The 18,520-nt window shown below is 37.2% G+C and overlaps 1 protein-coding gene across 1 annotated transcript in view; it reads left to right on the top strand.

The window, feature by feature from the left end:
• The window catches only part of CRAMP1 (cramped chromatin regulator homolog 1), a 1,694,263-nt gene that overhangs the window by 1,585,539 nt on the left and 90,204 nt on the right, over positions 1-18,520 (top strand). The window contains exon 12 of the mRNA XM_044088908.1: positions 9,631-9,776. Coding sequence (XP_043944843.1) covers positions 9,631-9,776 — 146 coding nt within the window. The remainder of the gene's footprint in view (positions 1-9,630; positions 9,777-18,520) is intronic.

Here is an 18,520-nt window from a genome sequence, read left to right on the forward strand (position 1 = left end):
TTTCTTGGAAAACAGCTTTCTTTTTAGCAATCACTTCAGCTAGAAGGGTATCTGAATTACAGGCCCTTATGGCAGTGGAGCCTTTCATCATCTTTCATGTAGACAGGGTGTCCCTCAAAGCCAATCCATCCTTCATGCCCAAGGTGTGGTATCCAGTGTGTCTCTTAATCAGTCTTTTCATTTGCACAGGAACTCGGAGAAGGGAGACCCTTTGTGATTCCTCCGGCCAAAGCCACGTTGACCACGGACGCTTCTTGCCTCGGGTGGGGGGGGGGGGGCATTGTTCAGGCAGATCCGTTCAAGGCACGTGGACTCCCCTAGAGACTGCATTACATATCAGTGTCCTAGAGATGAGGGTGGTGCTTTTGGTGTTGCAAGCTCTCCACGACCTTCTTCCCATAGGGAGTATTGCAATCCAGAAGGACAACATGTCAGTAGTCTAGTATATAAACAAACAAGGAGGGACCAGATCTTATCCCCTGTGTCGAGAAGCCATGACAGTGTGGGAATGGGCGATTTCCACCAACCGCTTTCTGATAGCAATGCACATTCCGGGGCGGTCCAACATATTAGCGGACAAGCTAAGTCGAGTGTTCCTCACTCCATACGAGTGGTCTCTGAATCCATCTGTTGCGAAGCAGATCTTCCACAAATGGGGTCAGCCTCACTGCAACCTTTTCGCTTCTCCTTTAAACACAAAATGCAGTGAGTACTTCGCGATAGTTCCCCCCAGAGGGGAGACCCCCAGAGATGCTCTAGTCCATGCTTGGCCTCCCGGACTCCTTTATGCTTATCCCCCCCTAACACTTATGATGAAATTCATCCAGAAAGCCTGTCGGTTGGGGAGCAGAGTTATCCTCATAGCCCCATTCTGGCCTCGTCAGATCTGGTTCCCCTTTCTACGGTCTCACGGTGTGGCTCCCCCATGGATTCTGGATCCCATTCCAGACCTAATCTCGCACCCAGCGAGATGCCATACCCCAAACCTGGTCAATCTCAAACTTGCTGCTTGGTTGATCCAGTTCCATTAATGGCTAGGACTCCCGGTATCTCATCCCCCGTTAAGGCCATTCTGGTGGCGGCTCATAAACCATCTACCAGGAAACTTTACAACAGTAAATGGAAACGTTTTTCCATCTGGGCCAAAGATAAAGAATTGGACCCCTTTACTGTCCCTATTCCGACTATTCTGGACTTCCTTTCCCTTCTTTTTAGACAGGGAGCAAGTGCCTCCACAGTCAAAGTGCAGTTGGCGGCCATCTCCCATTTTCACGTGGGGGACAGCATAGGCTCCTTAGCATCTACTAAGTTGTGCAAAACCTTCTTAAGAGGCGTTTTTCTTTTGAAACCACCTGTCAAGACTGTGGTTCCCCCGTGGGATCTCACTCTGGTCTTACAAGCCTTAACGAGACCACCTTTTGAGCCTGCGGCCTCGGTTCCGTTAAAGTTCTTGTCTTGGAAAACCGCTTTCTTAGTGGCTATTACTTCAGCCAAGTGAGTTTCAGAATTACAAGCTCTGTGTATCAAACCTCCGTACCTTATTTTTCACAAAGATAGTGTGTCCCTCAGGACTAACCCGTCTTTCTTGCCTAAGGTGGCTTCAGAATCAAACATTAATCAATCAATAAAATCTTCCTGTATTTTTCCCAAATTTTCACAACAAAGGAGAATATACGTTGCACAAATTGGATGTACACAGACAACTGCGTTTTTACTTGCACAGGACTAGAGAGTTTCGCAAGTCGGACCAGTTGTTTGTTTCTTATGCAAAATCAGCCATGGGCAAGGCAATTGCTAAAGTGACTGTAGCAAATTGGATCTGTCAGTGCATTATGCTGGGATACACTTCATCTGGGAAGCCAGCTCCGGTTGGCGTCCGTGCTCATTCCACAAGATCTGTAGCTACCTCAACAGCCTTTTGGTCTAGGGTTCCAGTAGACGATATTTGTTCAGCAGCTACCTGGTCCTCATCTCATACCTTCATTTCTCATTACAAACTGGATATCATTTCCAGGAGTAGGGCTTCTTTTGGCTCTGCGGTGCTTCGGAATATCCTTCTGTAAGGACCACCCAGGTTCTTATAGGTTAGCTGGGGACTCTGTCCCACAGGTTGCAGATCAAATGAAGTAACTACTTCAGATATAGAAGTTATGTACTCACCATAACGTTCCATCTGAGTAGATACTTCATTTGTCTGCAACCGACCCCCCCTGCCATCCCCCGAACCTCGGGAATTTTTTCCGATCATTTGGAGTTGGTTTCTGTCTCGAGTTGGTGAGGCAAAAAAAACGATCTGAGGTAATGTGGTTGGTACTAGGGGATTATGGGTAGGGGAGGAGCTAGGAGCTCGGATCTTGGAGCTTGGAAAGCTGCCGGATCGGATCTGAGGTCGGATCAGACACCCACAGGTTGCAGACAAATGAAGTATCTACTCAGATGAACGTTATGGTGAGTACATAACTTCTATTTAACTCCATCACCCATCCTTCGCTTTGGGATTCAACCCAAGTGTGATGACTGCAGCAGGGGTAACACGATGAACATAGTACAGTTTTATATACCCCTGGCGCACAGACGTCAGGGAGGAAGTGACAGCAACTGACGCCGGACCAAGACTTTGGAACTCTGACCGACTGCGGGACTGCCTGACGGCAGGATAACCCAAGTGTGATGACTGCAGCAGGGTGAACACTCGAACATCTACATTTATGGTAGGTACAAAACTGTACTTTTCTGATTGGTAGCAGTCTTAAATTGGACCTATTAATAATGGTTCTGTTTTAAGCGATATGTAACATCTGAAGAAGCAATAGCGCCAACGTCAAATACTTCTGATTTTAGTCTTCTGGACTTGTTTTTGAACCGCTTCATCGTTTTGATTCACTCTTAATGTTTCCTTGGTATGGACTTCTGTTTTTCAGTGAATCATTTATCCTCTGTGCTGCTTTTGTGTTAAACATGCTTTTGTCAAGCCTTTCTTCTTTTTACATTGTAATGCTTACATTTCTTAAATCTTAAAACAAGTAGAAGAAAGGCACTTGTTTACTTTAGTATCTTTAGCACATACAACAAAATGTTTTACTATTTGACATACAATGTATATCGTAAAATGTATGACATGCAATGCATATCATGACATGTTTTATACAAATATTAAGTGCAAAAAATTTTTAATTAGTTATGTTTTTTTCCTTTTATTGTCCTACCAAACATTAATGAAGTGGAGTATATGCTTTTCAGCCCTCCACAAGTTAGTCAACTACAGTCTTATGTTTCCACTTTTTCTTGCAAAGTTGTATTTCACAAATGTGATTGATGCTTTATAATCTCACTATTCAGTAATTTCAGTGTTGCTAGTCATCTTCCTGTTCATCTCCTAACCCAGACTCCAAGACATTTAAGCATAACCTTAGCAATATTTTAATTTTTTACACATGAAAAGTCTTGTCAAATCAGAAATATTATTGACTGTGTTTAACATTGAAGTAATGTGTTTGTATTTTAATAATATGTTGGTCTTTAGATCTCAAGTTTCTTGTTGGTGTGTACCAGGTAAATATAAATACAGAGGGAGGTGACTGGTATTCGAGAGTGGCGGTCAGGGTAGTGTAGTATTTTGTCTGTAGTATTAGTTGTAGGGGGCCAAAATTTGTGTGAGATCAGGCCACTGCATCACAGGTGGGATGTTGGCCCAATGGTTTAGGCGTTTACCTTACAAACACAAGGTGCAGGGTTTGATTCTCACATGGGGTAATTGGCTAGGCTGAAAGTGGTCAACAAGGGCAGTTAGCCTAGTACTGATCTATGAATCTATGTGGATTCTGGTTTGGCGGATTGGTTGCATACGTGGCTATTTCATGATAAAATTTTTGAAGTTTCGCCAGTTGTAAGTTGGTAAATATGGCAGAGCAGAGATGCATGCTAGATTTGGTATTGAGTGTATTTGCAGTGGATTTTCTAGTTTGTTCAGTAAGGAAGTGCTTTGATTTGTATAAGATTTCTAATTTTCAATTTTTCAGAATGAGTGCCTCTGTAATAGAAGTCACATTTGAGTTGGTCTTAAATTATTCCTAACAGTTTTGCATTGAATACCATTTCAATTTTAGTTTTGTTTGCTGCAAAGATTGCTGGTTCAGTATTATCTGCATTTCAGAATTGTTTATGATTAACAGTAGTTTAGTATTTTTTGGGAGTTAAAAAGGAACAGTGTGTGTTCTAGCCAGGTTGTTATGGAATAGAAAGATTACTGTGTGATGACCTGTAGTTCTGATAGCATTGGGACATAGCAGACAAGCATGGAGTCATCTGCATAGTGTATTTGACTGATGCTTACTTGGCAACAGTGTGAGTATGGTTCAGGCAGGTGTTAGAGGGCCCAGAATTGAACATTGAGGATCACCTGCATCCATGGGAAGATGAGGGGCTTTGGCTTTTTGCCATTTAATGTATTGTTTACATCATTTTAAGTAGCTGGAGAGCCAGTCTAAAATGTGATATCCAGGTAGTTGGCCTGTAAGGCAGGAGATGGGTGAAATACTATATTAAATGATTTTGATAGATCCACATACACAGTGTAAGCAACAGAGATGTTTATTTGCTGGTTGACTGTGTCTATAAAAGAGAGAATGGCTGTTTCTATGCTCTGGTGGTATAGGAAGTTATGTTGTGATTTTGATTGAAGGTGTTTTCATAGTAGGGTAGGAAGTGGTTTGCCTATGGATACATTTCTCTAATTTCTTGGATAGGAAGGAGAGAATGGCAGTGAGTTTATAGTTTGACAGTTTTATTATATAAGATGTTTCCCAGAGTGAGGAGACATGAGTCTTTCAAGGATCTGTTTATTACAGTTGAGACTGGGTAGGATCTTAATTCAGCTGGGAGCTTCAGATATTCATCCAAGAGCATGTAAAATTGTGGATTTAAATTTATGTAGGTATTTTTTATTACTTGAGTGGACACTAGTTTGAGAGAAAAGGTGTGGGATGTTGTAGATTTGGTACTGGATTGGCAGTAGTGTGAAGCTTCGGTTTATTCAAACTTTGGTGATGTCATCTTGGTAAAGCAAGTTTCGATTAAGTGTAATTTTGGTCTATGGAACTAGACCCATATATACATACAAGATGATAACAACACACATTGACAAAACATTAAATCTTGTACATATACACAAAACATTAAATCTACTACTGATTCAGTTTAACTGAGATGCTCATATTAGGATGAGAGAAATATGAATTTAATCAAAACACCTTTTGCAAAAGAAATCCTTTAAGCCTGGGAATTTGCACTGCTTTAAAAAATGTGGTTTGTCACTATGCCAGTCAACGTATTCAAATTAGCGTGTGTTGTATGTTGTGTGTGTATTTCAGCTAGAATGTTGCACTAAAATCTTAGTGTATGACATGTAACCCATATGCTAATTATTTTTCCAAAGTTTCATTTGCAGTCTGTAAGAATTGCACCTCTCAAATCAAAATATTCTCAGTTTTGTTAGTGATTGAGCAGTAAAGAAACTCTAAAACTATGTTTATCATCATCCAAGGATCCTTTGGACATGCATAAAAACAACATTTCTTCTCTCCATTGCATTTTCCAAGAAGATGGAGCATCTGGATTCACTGTTCAGTACCAATAAATACATTTTCTTCATCATTGCAATTGACTTTTTCAAGAAAATGCATCTTAGCTGTATTGTAATGGCAGTAATTCTTACAGGTGTGCATGTATTCTTAGAGTTACATTCTGTGGTTCAAATCTCATTAAATCATTCCTTGCAGTACAGCTCTCTTGAGTGTGTACTTTTAACTCCCAGTGTGTGTGGCTTGAGCCTTTAAAAAAAATAAAGTTGTCACCTTACAGTTCAAATATTCATATCTCTGGAACCATATTTGTAACTAGAAAACTGTAAATGGCAAACTTTTCAAGGTAAGTGAAACTTTGTTACTGGCATTTATTCAGTTCGCTGCATTAAACTAAATTTTATAAGCCAAAGTAAAGGCAGTGAATATTAATTTTGTATAAACAGCTTATGATGTCTCAGTAACCAAGCAAGACACATACTGTTAGCAGGATTTTCTTCATGCAGCTGTGAGCTTTCTTCATAAAAGTCTATGCAGTTCTGTCTGTGTTACCTGAATGTTGAGACCCATCTTATCTCCACTCTCCTGTACGCCTCTCCCATCTACACTTCAGTGTCCAAAGCTAATCTCAGCAAACTGTCTGCTGCCTACAACAATATTGCCAGATTTGCCACTAATTCTACTTTTAGAACTCACCACTGCCAAAACTTAAGGCAACTACGATTGCTCGAGCTACAAAACCAAATTCTATTTCACCAGATCTCCTTAGCCCACAAAATCCTTTACAAACCCATAAACACCCCCATTCTCACTTCACTTATCACTCCATACTGCAATCTTAAAAGCCTTCGCTCCTCCGACAAACTACTTATATCGACTAGTAAACCCAATAACTCAGCTGGCAAATCCTTGTTCTCCAACACAGTAGGAAAAACCTGGAATACTCTTCCTCACAATCTCATAGCAATCTCCTCTCTTCCCTGCTTCAAATCCCAACTCAAAACACACCTCAAAACCCACTGGCTCTGCCCCTGTAGCAACCCTGACTAGCTTACCTTGGGTATCTAGGTACTCTCAACTTTTCTGCTGTAAATAACTACCTTTACTCAGGTATCTAGGTACTAGCAATTTTTTTTCTTTTTTCCTTTCTCTAGCTTTAAGAAACTCTTAACAAAATACACTCTCTATTTCTCAACTTCTGCTTTTTACTTAATATCTAATGATTTTTGACATATATATTATAACCATGTTTAATGTTTTACCTGTTATTACAAATGCTTGCATGTGGAGCTTTTCTCCCCGGGCCTCTGCTGAAAATGGACATATATCCAGTTGGACCAGCCCGGTCAACAAATGTAAAATAGAATAAATATTTACAAAATATGAAAATTATTATGATATAAATAAACATTATACAGATGATATTCAATATCTCTTTAGTTGCATTAGACAAAGGTTGAATATCAGTACAGTTGTGCTTGCCATCACGTATGCTTTAAGATTAAATCTTCTGATACCTTGTATGTGTCATGGTTTTGGAGTTAATGCAAATATGATTATTTGATGTCTAGAGGTGTCGGGAGGAGGTAACTGCAGAAACACTTGGAGGTGCACTCAGCTGTAATGAGTTAAAGGACATTTACTTATACAAGTAATTTTCATTCCATTATGAAACCTTTCGCATTAAAAATGGTATACAAAATCAAATCAAAAAATATTTTCATGAGCTTTAAATCACCATGTGTGAGCATCAATTTATTTGGGGATAGGGTGCACATATGTATATGTATATGTGCTTTTCATTTTCAATCACCCATGTCCTAATTTGAAAATACCTTTTACAAAGGTCATATAGAAAATATTCGTATTGTCACTGAGGTACCTCATTTAATTTCAGAATCATGTATTTATGGATATTGCTTACTGTGCACAATAAACATGCAGAAATGGAAGAAATTAAACCTGACATTCTGAAAATGTCACATTTAACCTCCAGTGATATTATTTTTTTCTTTTAAACTGTTTGCATTCATGAAAACTTGCTGGAAAGTACACTGTCAGATTTGAATTTCCACTGAGTAACAACACGTCTGGCATGCTGCCAACATCCAGAAGTCATTGAATTAAAACAAAACGGTCTTTGATTGTTCTTCCATACTATGTCCCAAGACAACATTAAAAATAAGTCAGTCTTTTCTTTGCTTAGTACGAAGTCTCTGTCCCTCTGTCTCTATCTCTCTGCTGAACAAGCAGCCATTAAATATCCTGCAGGAGCACCTGGATTTACAAGTAAATTGAAACCAAGTGGAATGCAATCTGTGGTTATTAGAACAGTTCTGTTGCACATAATGTCAGTTTACTGTCCCTGGAACAGCCCACAGAGAAAGTGTTTTTTTTTTTTTTTTTTAAACTGCACAGATCAGATCTCTTTTCCTCTAATAGATTTAGTTTTGTTGTGGCAGTTAACAGAATCTTACACACAGTCTTGAATTTGTTTTGGAAAACACAATCAGTTTTTCATAAGTCAGTTTACCCTGCATAGTTGCATGACACAACCTTTCCTGAGAATTGGTCTCATATCACTGTTTAATTTGCATCTTTGAAAAGCACTGCTACCATATGTATACCAGCTCAAGGCACACGCATACTATATTGCAGTTGTCATAGTAATGTACTGGCAAAAAAGTCCTGTTTGTCGAACATGACAGTTTAACAAGTACTGTGAGAATCCACATTCATAATTCTATTTGTGCATTCCTTCTGTAGAAATTCCTGCCATGCACATAGCAGCTATTACTTCCCTGAACCTATTTTTAAACTGCGTTGCCACTGCTAATCCCTTCTAAACTTTAAAAGAATTAATTTATTAGCTACTTATCTCCAAGAAACCTCCCTTTAAAATGCTTATAAAAGTAAAACGGCTTACAGTCCACACATCTGGAAGTTGATTCGGTTCAGCCGATACCAAAACTTCAGTCTCATCTCTTGTGACACGCACATTCAGCTACCTAGCTTCCTTTTTTTCAATGTAAATCGGAAACATTCCTAGAATCTATTCCATGCTGGAGGCGTATGTCAAATCTTGCCCTTACATTTTGTCACGACTCCCCCTTTCTCTGTCTGCCGTGCTGTGTCACAAATTTTACAGGCAGATGAGATAATATGCTAAGCTGTTTTATATTGTGCTGTTTCTGTCAACGCTTAGAGTTTTCAATCCAGTCAGACTTAAAATAATTTCATGGCAAGAAGCTTTTTGTTTCAGAATAATAATACCTACTGAGACTGTACAAAGGCAAACCTAACATGGCAGAATACAAAGACTAACTTAAGTACATTAAACAAAGCACTGGCCAGTTGAGGTGGCACTTCCTGGAATATTCTTAAGCTGACAGCAACAGCATGTGGTAATCATCTAGTGATGGCTTAAGCTGTTACATTTCAAAATGTTCTCAAACTCATCTGGTTTCCCATTATCTCATATTGTTTGTTCACACAAACAGCATTACATTCATTGTCAAACTTGTAATGAAAGCAAGGAAAAATACAGTGGCAGGATCGTCCATGTATCCAACTGCTTTTCCTAATTAAATAGTGTTCCATAATAATTTGTTTATAACAAAGCAGAGTTGTCGTTTTATCCAAACTTGCAACATATATCTGCAGGACTGTGTCACAGAACACACGCACACACACACTTTCTGGCCGAGCTTTCTTAGACGTAATAATCAAAGAAAGAAAGTATATACTCTGATCAGGTTTGCTTAGAAGTGATTCTACTATAGAGAGAATCCCTTAGCAGTATGTTGGACCATGGTTCTTAAGCGTTAAAGAATGAAGTGAATAATATAACCCTCTTGTTTTTTTTATAACTTGGGGATATTTAAGATGGACTGTTGTTTAAAACTGATAAACTGTTAACTTGCATTGGTAATATTTAGTTTTAAAATGTAGAGTAGCTGCTAGCCAGTTGTATCCTGTGTTGAACAGTGTGTGCTGAGTTTGTGTAACTCATTTAATTTACATTATCCATGTTTTCATTATTCTGTCTCAGCAAGTCTGATTTCTCCAGAGAAGAGCCGAAAGACTATGCTGGTATCTCCAGGAAACACAAGTGGTACTTCTCTGCTAGGACCCAGTCTACTAGATGGAAATTCACGGGATTCATTTGTCTCAAGACCACTAGTGGATGTTGGAGAGGTAAGTTCCATGGTGTACCTTGAACAAACAATAGATGCAGTCCAGCTTTCCACTGGACACAACAGCGATGACTGTGATAACTGCTTAAACTCTTTCCTTGTGACACTTCTGTTTGACATGATTTAGATCCAGGGTGGTGCTTGAAAAGTTACTTGGCATGATAAAAAGTAGTATATTCCTGTGTTCAGGTTGGACACGTATTAACATTTTCTAAGCCACCAGTTAATTCTAACTCCTGCCATTACTAGTTGTTCTTATTTTTTCTTTACTCCAGTACTGGATGTGTCCCTTCACTGGGCTAACCTCATGCTTTCTAGGAACCAAAGATTTACATCTTCCCATAATCCTAATCCCAGGCTACTGATGCCATAGATTAACATCCTCCCTTTATGCCAGCAGGCAAGAAACTATTTTTTGCCTGTAAAGTACTATCTTAGCAGGGAAAAGTTGGAAATCATCATGTAGCTTGGCAATATCTAGTCCCTCAAACAAACTTCAGATGAGTCATTAAATCGAGGCCCCATCTGCCGTAGTCTATAGTAGCTCAGGTAGATGTAAAAATGCCATGGCACTTGTCGAAAAGGGCAGGGGTCCTTTATATACAAAAATAATTCTTATTTTCAAAATATTTAAATATTTATAAATATTTTCATATGTACAATATATAAATACACAAATCTGTTTATACATTTTCATAATTTCCTTTGTAGTCATGCTGAATACTCATCCCTGTTGGACCCCACTCCTTTTTTCCATAACCGCCATCTGATTTTACTTAATGTTGCTGCTAAAATCAGTTTACCATTAAACATAAATTAATTTATTTTTTCATTCCATATAACACACACAACATAAAATAACGTATCTATTCTTTTAATATATTCTTTCCTTCTATTCTTGTACCCATATTTAGTCATATCCATATTTATTTTATCCACCACTTTTATAGCTTCAAAAAATCTTCTTTACATACTTTTCCTCATGACCTTTTTATTCTTTTACATTCCAAAAACACACGTTCCGTAGTTTCTTCTTGACAATGTAAATATATTCTATCACTTTTATTTTTATATGGCATATTTCCTTTTCCTGGCAATTTATGTATTACCAGTCTTCACAAAAATCTTTACTTTCTACTTTGATTACACCATTTGCTTCTTATTTTTATACCTTTAATGTTTTTCATCTGTTAAATTTTCCCATGGTTTTACATAGTAATGTTTTATCATTACATTATTATCTTTTTCTATATTATCAATTTTTATTTTCCACAAAAATATTTTTCTTGGTAACATTTTATTTCTTCATTTATACTTTCTTTTCCTCTTTTTAACCGTAGGCCAAAATTTATTGTACTTATATTTACACAGTTTTACTACTGATCACTCGTGTCCACTTTAACACTTTGTGCAAATTTAATGAAAAAGCATATACCACTGTGTTAATTAACCTTAAACCCACCCTCCTCCTATATTTACTTTAAACAACCTCTTTTTATTGGGTTTAATCTAGACCCCCATATAAATGAAAAAAATCTGCAATAATTCTTTTTCAAATGCTGCTGACAGCATAAATATACTTGCTAAGTATACTATTTTCCCATCGGTACTGAATTTATCAAATAAGCTTTTTTTTCATACGTTATCCGGAAAATGTTTGCTTTATTTCTTCTGTTGTTTTCCCATTTAATTCTACTTGCATCTTTATTCCCAAATTTTATACTTAACACAGAAATTTCATTCATTGTGAAATGTATACCCCCAGTCTTTAGTACATCACTTAAACCTTTATTTTTTTTTATTTAAAGGCATCCCTATCATCTGTATCTACTTATTTGTACAAATTATTACTTTTGCATAAATTTTGTTTTTTTTTTTTTGCAATTATTATAATGTTATCTGCATATGTTACAGAACTGAAATTCTTAACCCTTCAGGTGTTATATACCCACCTCCTTCAATTTCTAATATATTTCACACCGTATTATATTCATAACTCATTGGACATCCCTGTCTTTAACACCACTCCTCATATGTACCTCTTGGCTTAACAGATATTTACAAGTATTTTTATTTTCTTATTAATATATGCTGACATACATAATTTCCTAACTTTCTCATTTATATTCTTTCATTATTACCCATATGATTTCATGTCAAATTGTGTCAAATGTCTTAAGGTCTTCTGTCATGATTTTTGCTTTTTCTTTTCTGTTCATATCCTCCACAGTTCCTCTATCATTAATAATTCTTGACAACCTTTCCCTTTAATACTATATATGCTATCTTTCATAATATTTTCCATTTTAGTTTCAAATCTGTTTTTTATTATTTTCATAAAGATTTTATAATCCTCATCATTCAGTACTGTTGGTCTCCATATTTTTAAGTATTCCACTACATAATTCTTTACACATAAAACCTTCATTTAACAATTCAGTCTTTAAAAAATATTTTTTGCCAGTCTCTTAAATTTTGTTATACATTTCATCCCCTATTCCGTCTGGGTCTGTAGCTGAATCTATATATACTTGTCCCAATACTTTAGCTCATTTAAAGAAATATCCTTTTCCAACTCTTCATTCTCTTTTTCAGTTAACTTTTTTTACTTTCCATGTTTTTTTCACTACCTTCTATTTTTTTCCTTTAAACATGTCTTGTACATATTGTACTACACTATTCATAATCTTTTCCTGAGTTCCTTCTATTTTTCCTTTAACATTTTTTATTTCTCTCATTACACTATCCTCCTTTACTAATCTGCTTAAGTAACTCAATACTATTCTTTTGCTTGGTAATAAAACATATCTTTGTATAGCAATTGCGTTTTTCTTGATTTCTTTCATACAGTTCCTTTTCTTTGTCAAAGCACTTGTATCATTATGTTTTAAATCTTCCAGTGGATCAGTACGTGTTTTTATATTTTTCTTTCTCTACGTTTTCTCACATTTTGCCACTGTAAAAACATTTTTATATTTTTCTTTAAATATCCACCAGTCATACCATTTTCTTTTATAAAGTGTTCTCATAGTAATATGATCTTTCTGTAACTGTATTACTAATCTCTTTCCTTCTTCATTCCATACTTTCTTATTTATCCTTTTTATTCCTTTGCTTATTTTTATATGTTCCTTGCTTTCTTTTATTTCTAGCCATATTTCAGGATGACAAGAAAGTCCTGTTTCAAATACCACTGTTTCAGTTCTATACATACCCCTTTAGTAAATCAGTAAATTTTTGTCCCAAAGTTTGAACTTGCCACATCTTATAACTTCTGACATTTTTCTTATAACATTTCTTTTCTTTGTGCACTTGCCTTTTAAATCACAATAAAAGTCCATTATAGTAATAATTTTTATCAGTACATAGTCTAAACTCTGATGAAATAAGCTTTCCCTTTCTTTACAGTTTGTATAAGCATATACACTATATACTTGTGGTGGTGCTGCGGTAGCGTTGTCGCCTCACAGTAAGACGTCCTGTTCGATTCTCAGCTAGAGCGTCTTCTGTGTGGAGACATGCGTGAATGGGCGTACCTTCGCTGAAGGTTGTGCGTCAGGGCCGGCAACTCAGCACATAAAAATCTACTGCCAATCATTAGCAGACCGGAGTTCCGCTGTGGCGACCCCTAACTGGGAAAAGCCGAAAGACACAACAACTTGTTCTTTCAATTTTAAATCTATAGTGGTTAATATTCCCAGTTTTGCTAATATTGCAGCTAAAATCTTTGTGTTTCTACCGAATAGAATACGGCTATGCCAGAACATCTCTCATTCCCAAATTCCAGATAATCCCCCCCCCCCCAATAGTTTCTCTGTTTGTAATCTTTTTTCATTGCTTAAATATCTTGTGTCTTCTAATATAATTACGTCTACATCACGGGTATTATACCACTCCAAAAGTCCTGTTCTTCTTACTATAGTCTTAATACTATTCATATTTACAGAAAGCTAATAGGCCATTCTAAGCCTAACCAGTTTCTTTCCCAAAGGTGAGACTCACACAGTGTACCTTGTGTCTGGGAGTCAAACACCTTAACCATTATACCGAGCCACAATTTTTAGCTGTATATATTTTTTTTTCATCCATGTCCTTTCTTTTTTTTTTCTTTTGTACTTATCCCTTTAAATTTTCTTGATGTCTTACTTTAACCTTTTTAATAATAGAATTATTTTCTCCTTTTACAGCCTCTCAATTTGTCTTCATCACTTATTCCAGAACCACCTTCTACATTCTATTTTTTTCTCATCTAGTTTTTCTTCTGTTTCAGCTACTACTAAAATTTCTTTTTTGATCATTTTCTTGTCTTTTTTCTTACTGTTATTTTCATTATTGCAATACATCCATAAATGTCCAATTTTGTTACATTTATAACATTTCAATTCACATTTGTTTGCATCATGTCCCATTTTCCCATAAATATAACCTTTTCTTTTGTCACAGTTACTTATCAAATGTCCTTTTCGACAAAAAAAAATGTTTTGGGTTGTCCCCAGTATTTTACAACACCCCTATTCCTTCACATTTATCGAGCTTGGTATGTGCACAATTTTTTTCCATTTCTATTTAACACAGTACAATCCCAGCCAACAGTCCATAACACCTTTTTGTCATAAACCTTTATAATGTCCCATACTATTTTACATAAAGCTATCAAATGTCCTTTCAGTCTTTCTACCTCTGTTCAAAATTGTACATGGGTCTTCTTTTTTGTTTCCCTGTTAAATGCTTTTATCAAGTAAAGATTCCATGGGTTACAGTCTTTCTTTTTTCGTATTCTCCAGGTAATTTTCCATTAAAAATATCTCAGAAATAATGTCACAAAATCTCTTGTCAACAAGAATAAAATTCTTACCTCGTGTGCTTTTACACCCTAAGGAGCTGTTAAATTGTCCCACACTTCATACCTGTCCATTTCTTTGTCTTCCTTACTTTAAATCCTTACCATACACTTCCATTTTTCATTTTCTTCTCCCTTCTTTTCTGCTACTGCACTTCTACTTTCTCTGCATATGTTTTTTTTTTCAATCTCACCACTATTCTTCATAATTGTATCTGCATCCTCCTTTTGTATTTTCTCCATAATGTCCCACTAGGAAACATCTCCTTCATTTTCTGGCTCACTCTGCACAACCATTTCTTTAGTAAATCATCTCGCAACCCTCCTGACTGGAGGATTGTAATTATACATCCATCATTTGCTGACTCCTCTCCATCAAACAGGTTTCTTTGTAACATTTCCTCATAATCTTGTATACATTCACCTGACTCAGTATTTGCTTTCTCCTTCATTTCTTTCACTGCTCCATCTTCTCCTTCGCCCTTTGTCTGCCTTCCTGTTTTTCAGGGCTGTGTCTGACCTTGGAACGGAAACAGGAAGTGCTCTTGCAAAATGGGTCCCACTTACAACAGTGATGAGTAGAAGTTCCCCAGTGCCCTGGACTAATTTTCTCTAGCTAGTATGAATTCCACCTTGGGTCTTCCATGAGGAGGCCATTGGCTGAGTGGGTGTAAACCAGTCAGCAAAGAGTAGTTAAATAAAAATAAAATAGATTCCTACATTTTGGTTTAAGGTTCCACCAAGTGCTTGGTAATTTTTTTTTAAATATTGAAGCTGTTGTATAGTGAGGCAATAAAACAACCATTATTGAGAAATTAAATGCTACAGTTTTGTTTTTTTTGTATTGCATTTTCTTATTTTTCTAGGGAACCAAATACAAATAAGAGAAGGGTAAGATTTTGTTTTACTGTAAATACATCATACTGTGGTATAATTCCAGTTGTAGTAATCAAAAGTGTTGTTAAATCTTAAATAAATAAATTAAATAAAGTTTACACTGAAGACCATCCATGAATGTGTTCTTGGTTGAATTCATCCAGTCCATTAGTAAAGATTCAACAAAATTCAGGCAGGTCCTCTGTTAAGGAATATGTACACACCCATTTGACACTGTATGATGTCATGTAGCAGAAACAAATGGGAGACCATTCTCCCTGGCGTGCCATTTATTTGCCACTCTTAAAGTTCCAAGCTCAGTTCTTCTGTTGGTGAAGTTTGTATTCTCATGCCTTATAAAAGTGTCTGTGACTGTCAAATCTGCATGCCTTATAAAGTCACAAAATATGTAGTAGCCATCAATTTAAAATGTGACCTACACAGCAGGCATGGTCTTTATTGTTTTGGGGAGGAGCATAATGTAAAACTCTACTGTATGCATTTGATATTCAGACTTGCTCATTGTTGCCGAAAGGAGATGCATACCTTGAAGCCAAAAGCTGATAGACTTCAAAAGCTGCTTGGGCAGGGACCAACATATAAGGTCCAATTTTGCATCTGTAGGCAAATAGCATATCACCACATCGACAGACATTCCAGTAAGATTTGCAGGTAAAACAGTGTTAAAGCAGATCTGGCTCCCTGTAGTTGCTGTGTTTATGGTGGCTAACAAGGACTTGAGCCTGCACCCATCCTTTACCTTGGTAGAAATTTAAGGGATTAAGGGAGGCATGCCAGTGCAATTCTTCCTCAAGGTGGGTTTCTTGAATTTTCATACAGCCTGGCCTCTAAATGAGCAGATAGAGGCTGTTGAAAGTGGGCATTTTAGTCATCCAGTAATGAATCAGGACACTTTGATGACAGAAACCTTCACCAAATAAACCCAGACAATCCCAGTAGAGAGAGTTCTATCAGGTCTTCCTATGCTGGAACCCAAAATGCAGGGCCTAGACATCAGTCCATGTGTTTGATATCTGGTGGGAGCTATAGTCTTAGATGCTAACCCTTGGGGATTAATGCAAAAAGCCAATTCAAGACCCAGTGCAGACCTCTTCAGTGTATGAAAGGCAAAAAGCCAATGCAAGGCCCAGTGCAGACCTCTTCAATGTATGAAAGGCAAAAAGCCAATGCAAGACCCAGTGCAGACCTCTTCAATGTATGAAAGGCATGCAGCCTCCCAAGTTCCTGCCCCTCTGGTACAGCTGGTGCTAATTTGCTTTTTGAAGAAACACAGACCAGACAATAGACTTCAAGGAAGCAAACCAACTTGGAATAAATCACACCACGAATTTACCTAGGTTTCGTCTTTAATCAGACTTCTTCAGAATACAAATGATAAAAACCACTCCCTTTTTATATAAAACACATGATGAATGACATCATCAGACCATTTTCAAAGTAAAAGAAACAGTGCAAACATTACTAAAAACAATTTGCAGAAACCCGAACTGAATAACAGTTCCATAAACTACTGCAAGTGAACACTGGTAGTAAGGTCATCAATAAATATACATACAAATATGAATGCAAAAAGGTTCCAAACAATGATAAAACCTAGCCTAAAATGTTCCTTAATCTCAAAATAGGCATAATGCTAATACAATCATTTATGCCTGGGAACACCAAAGCATTTAATTTCAGCTGCCATTTCATCTCACAAATGTCTGGGTGCACGTCAAGCTTTTTACCCTGGGTATCGACCATAACTTGCTGTATGACACTAAATCTAAAAGCGTAGGGCGTTTAGGGATCGCATTATTGAGCATCAATCTGATATTAGATTAAAGAAAAAGACCAATGCTCTATATAGGCATATTGAATCTAACGCGGGTCACGCTTTTAGATTTAGTGTCAGTTATGGTTGATACCCAGGGTAAAAAGCTTGACGTGCACCTAGACATTTGTGAGATGAAATGGCAGCTGAAATTAAATGCTTTGGTGTTCCCAGGCATAAATGATTGTATTAGCACTGTTTCTTTTACTTTGAAAATGGTCTGATGATGTCATTCATCATGTGTTTTATATAAAAAGGGAGTGTTTTTTATCATTTGTATTCTGAAGAAGTCTGATTAAAGACGAAACCTAGGTAAATTCGTGGTGTGATTTATTCCAAGTTGGTTTGCTTCCTTAAAGTCTATTGTCTGGTCTGTGTTTCTTCTGGTTGCCTTGCTAATTTGCTCTTTCACAGGACTGTGCATGATATTGCACATGCTAGTAGTGGGACCATGGTGGGAGTCCATTCATTGTAATTTATCCACGTTTTTTTAGATTGCTAGTACCATGACAGGAATGGAATCCATTCCTAAGTCAAAGTATGATTACAATTAAATTAGTATTGTTTCAGACTTTGTTGTTAGCCAGAAGTGCTTTTCACAGCATGTGCAGTGTGCCCAGAATTGACTCCTCCTGTAATTCATATGGAATTACATGTATTGGTAGCATATTTAAATAAGACTGTAAATTCTTCTTCATAAACCAAGCAGAAACTTTGCATTATGGAGGGCCTGAAGTTCACTCCTTGAAGTATGATGTTCTTCGTGTTTCACTGTTGCAGTCATTACATTGGGGTATCTGCTTGCAGGTAGCCCTCAGTCGGCCTAATTAACAAAGTCTTGGGTCCTGCGTCGGTTGCTGTCCCTTCTTCCATGATGTCAGGGGTATAAAACATGCAGCCGATGCCATTACATCAGTCTTTCTTGCCGTGCTGTGCCCGAAGCAGAAGCAGTTCGCAAGTGCCGGTCGTCCGACTCCTGAAATTTACGTTTTCGAGTTTCAGAACTGAAGTCTTCAACTAAAGCCAAGTACCTCGTTGGGGAAACTTTCTCTTGCTCTGTACCTATGTCATTAAAAGTTAATTGCATTACTTGTGGAAAGCAAATACCTCATAAAGATTTTCATTCATACTGTATTCCTTGCCTAGGCCCTGACCACGACGTACCTTGCTGTCGGTTTTGTGCTTTATTTAATCA

The sequence above is a fragment of the Protopterus annectens genome, chromosome 12.part0, assembly GCF_019279795.1.
Source record: "Protopterus annectens isolate FY-2018-M chromosome 12.part0, PAN1.0, whole genome shotgun sequence".
Lineage (NCBI taxonomy): Eukaryota > Metazoa > Chordata > Ceratodontiformes > Protopteridae > Protopterus > Protopterus annectens.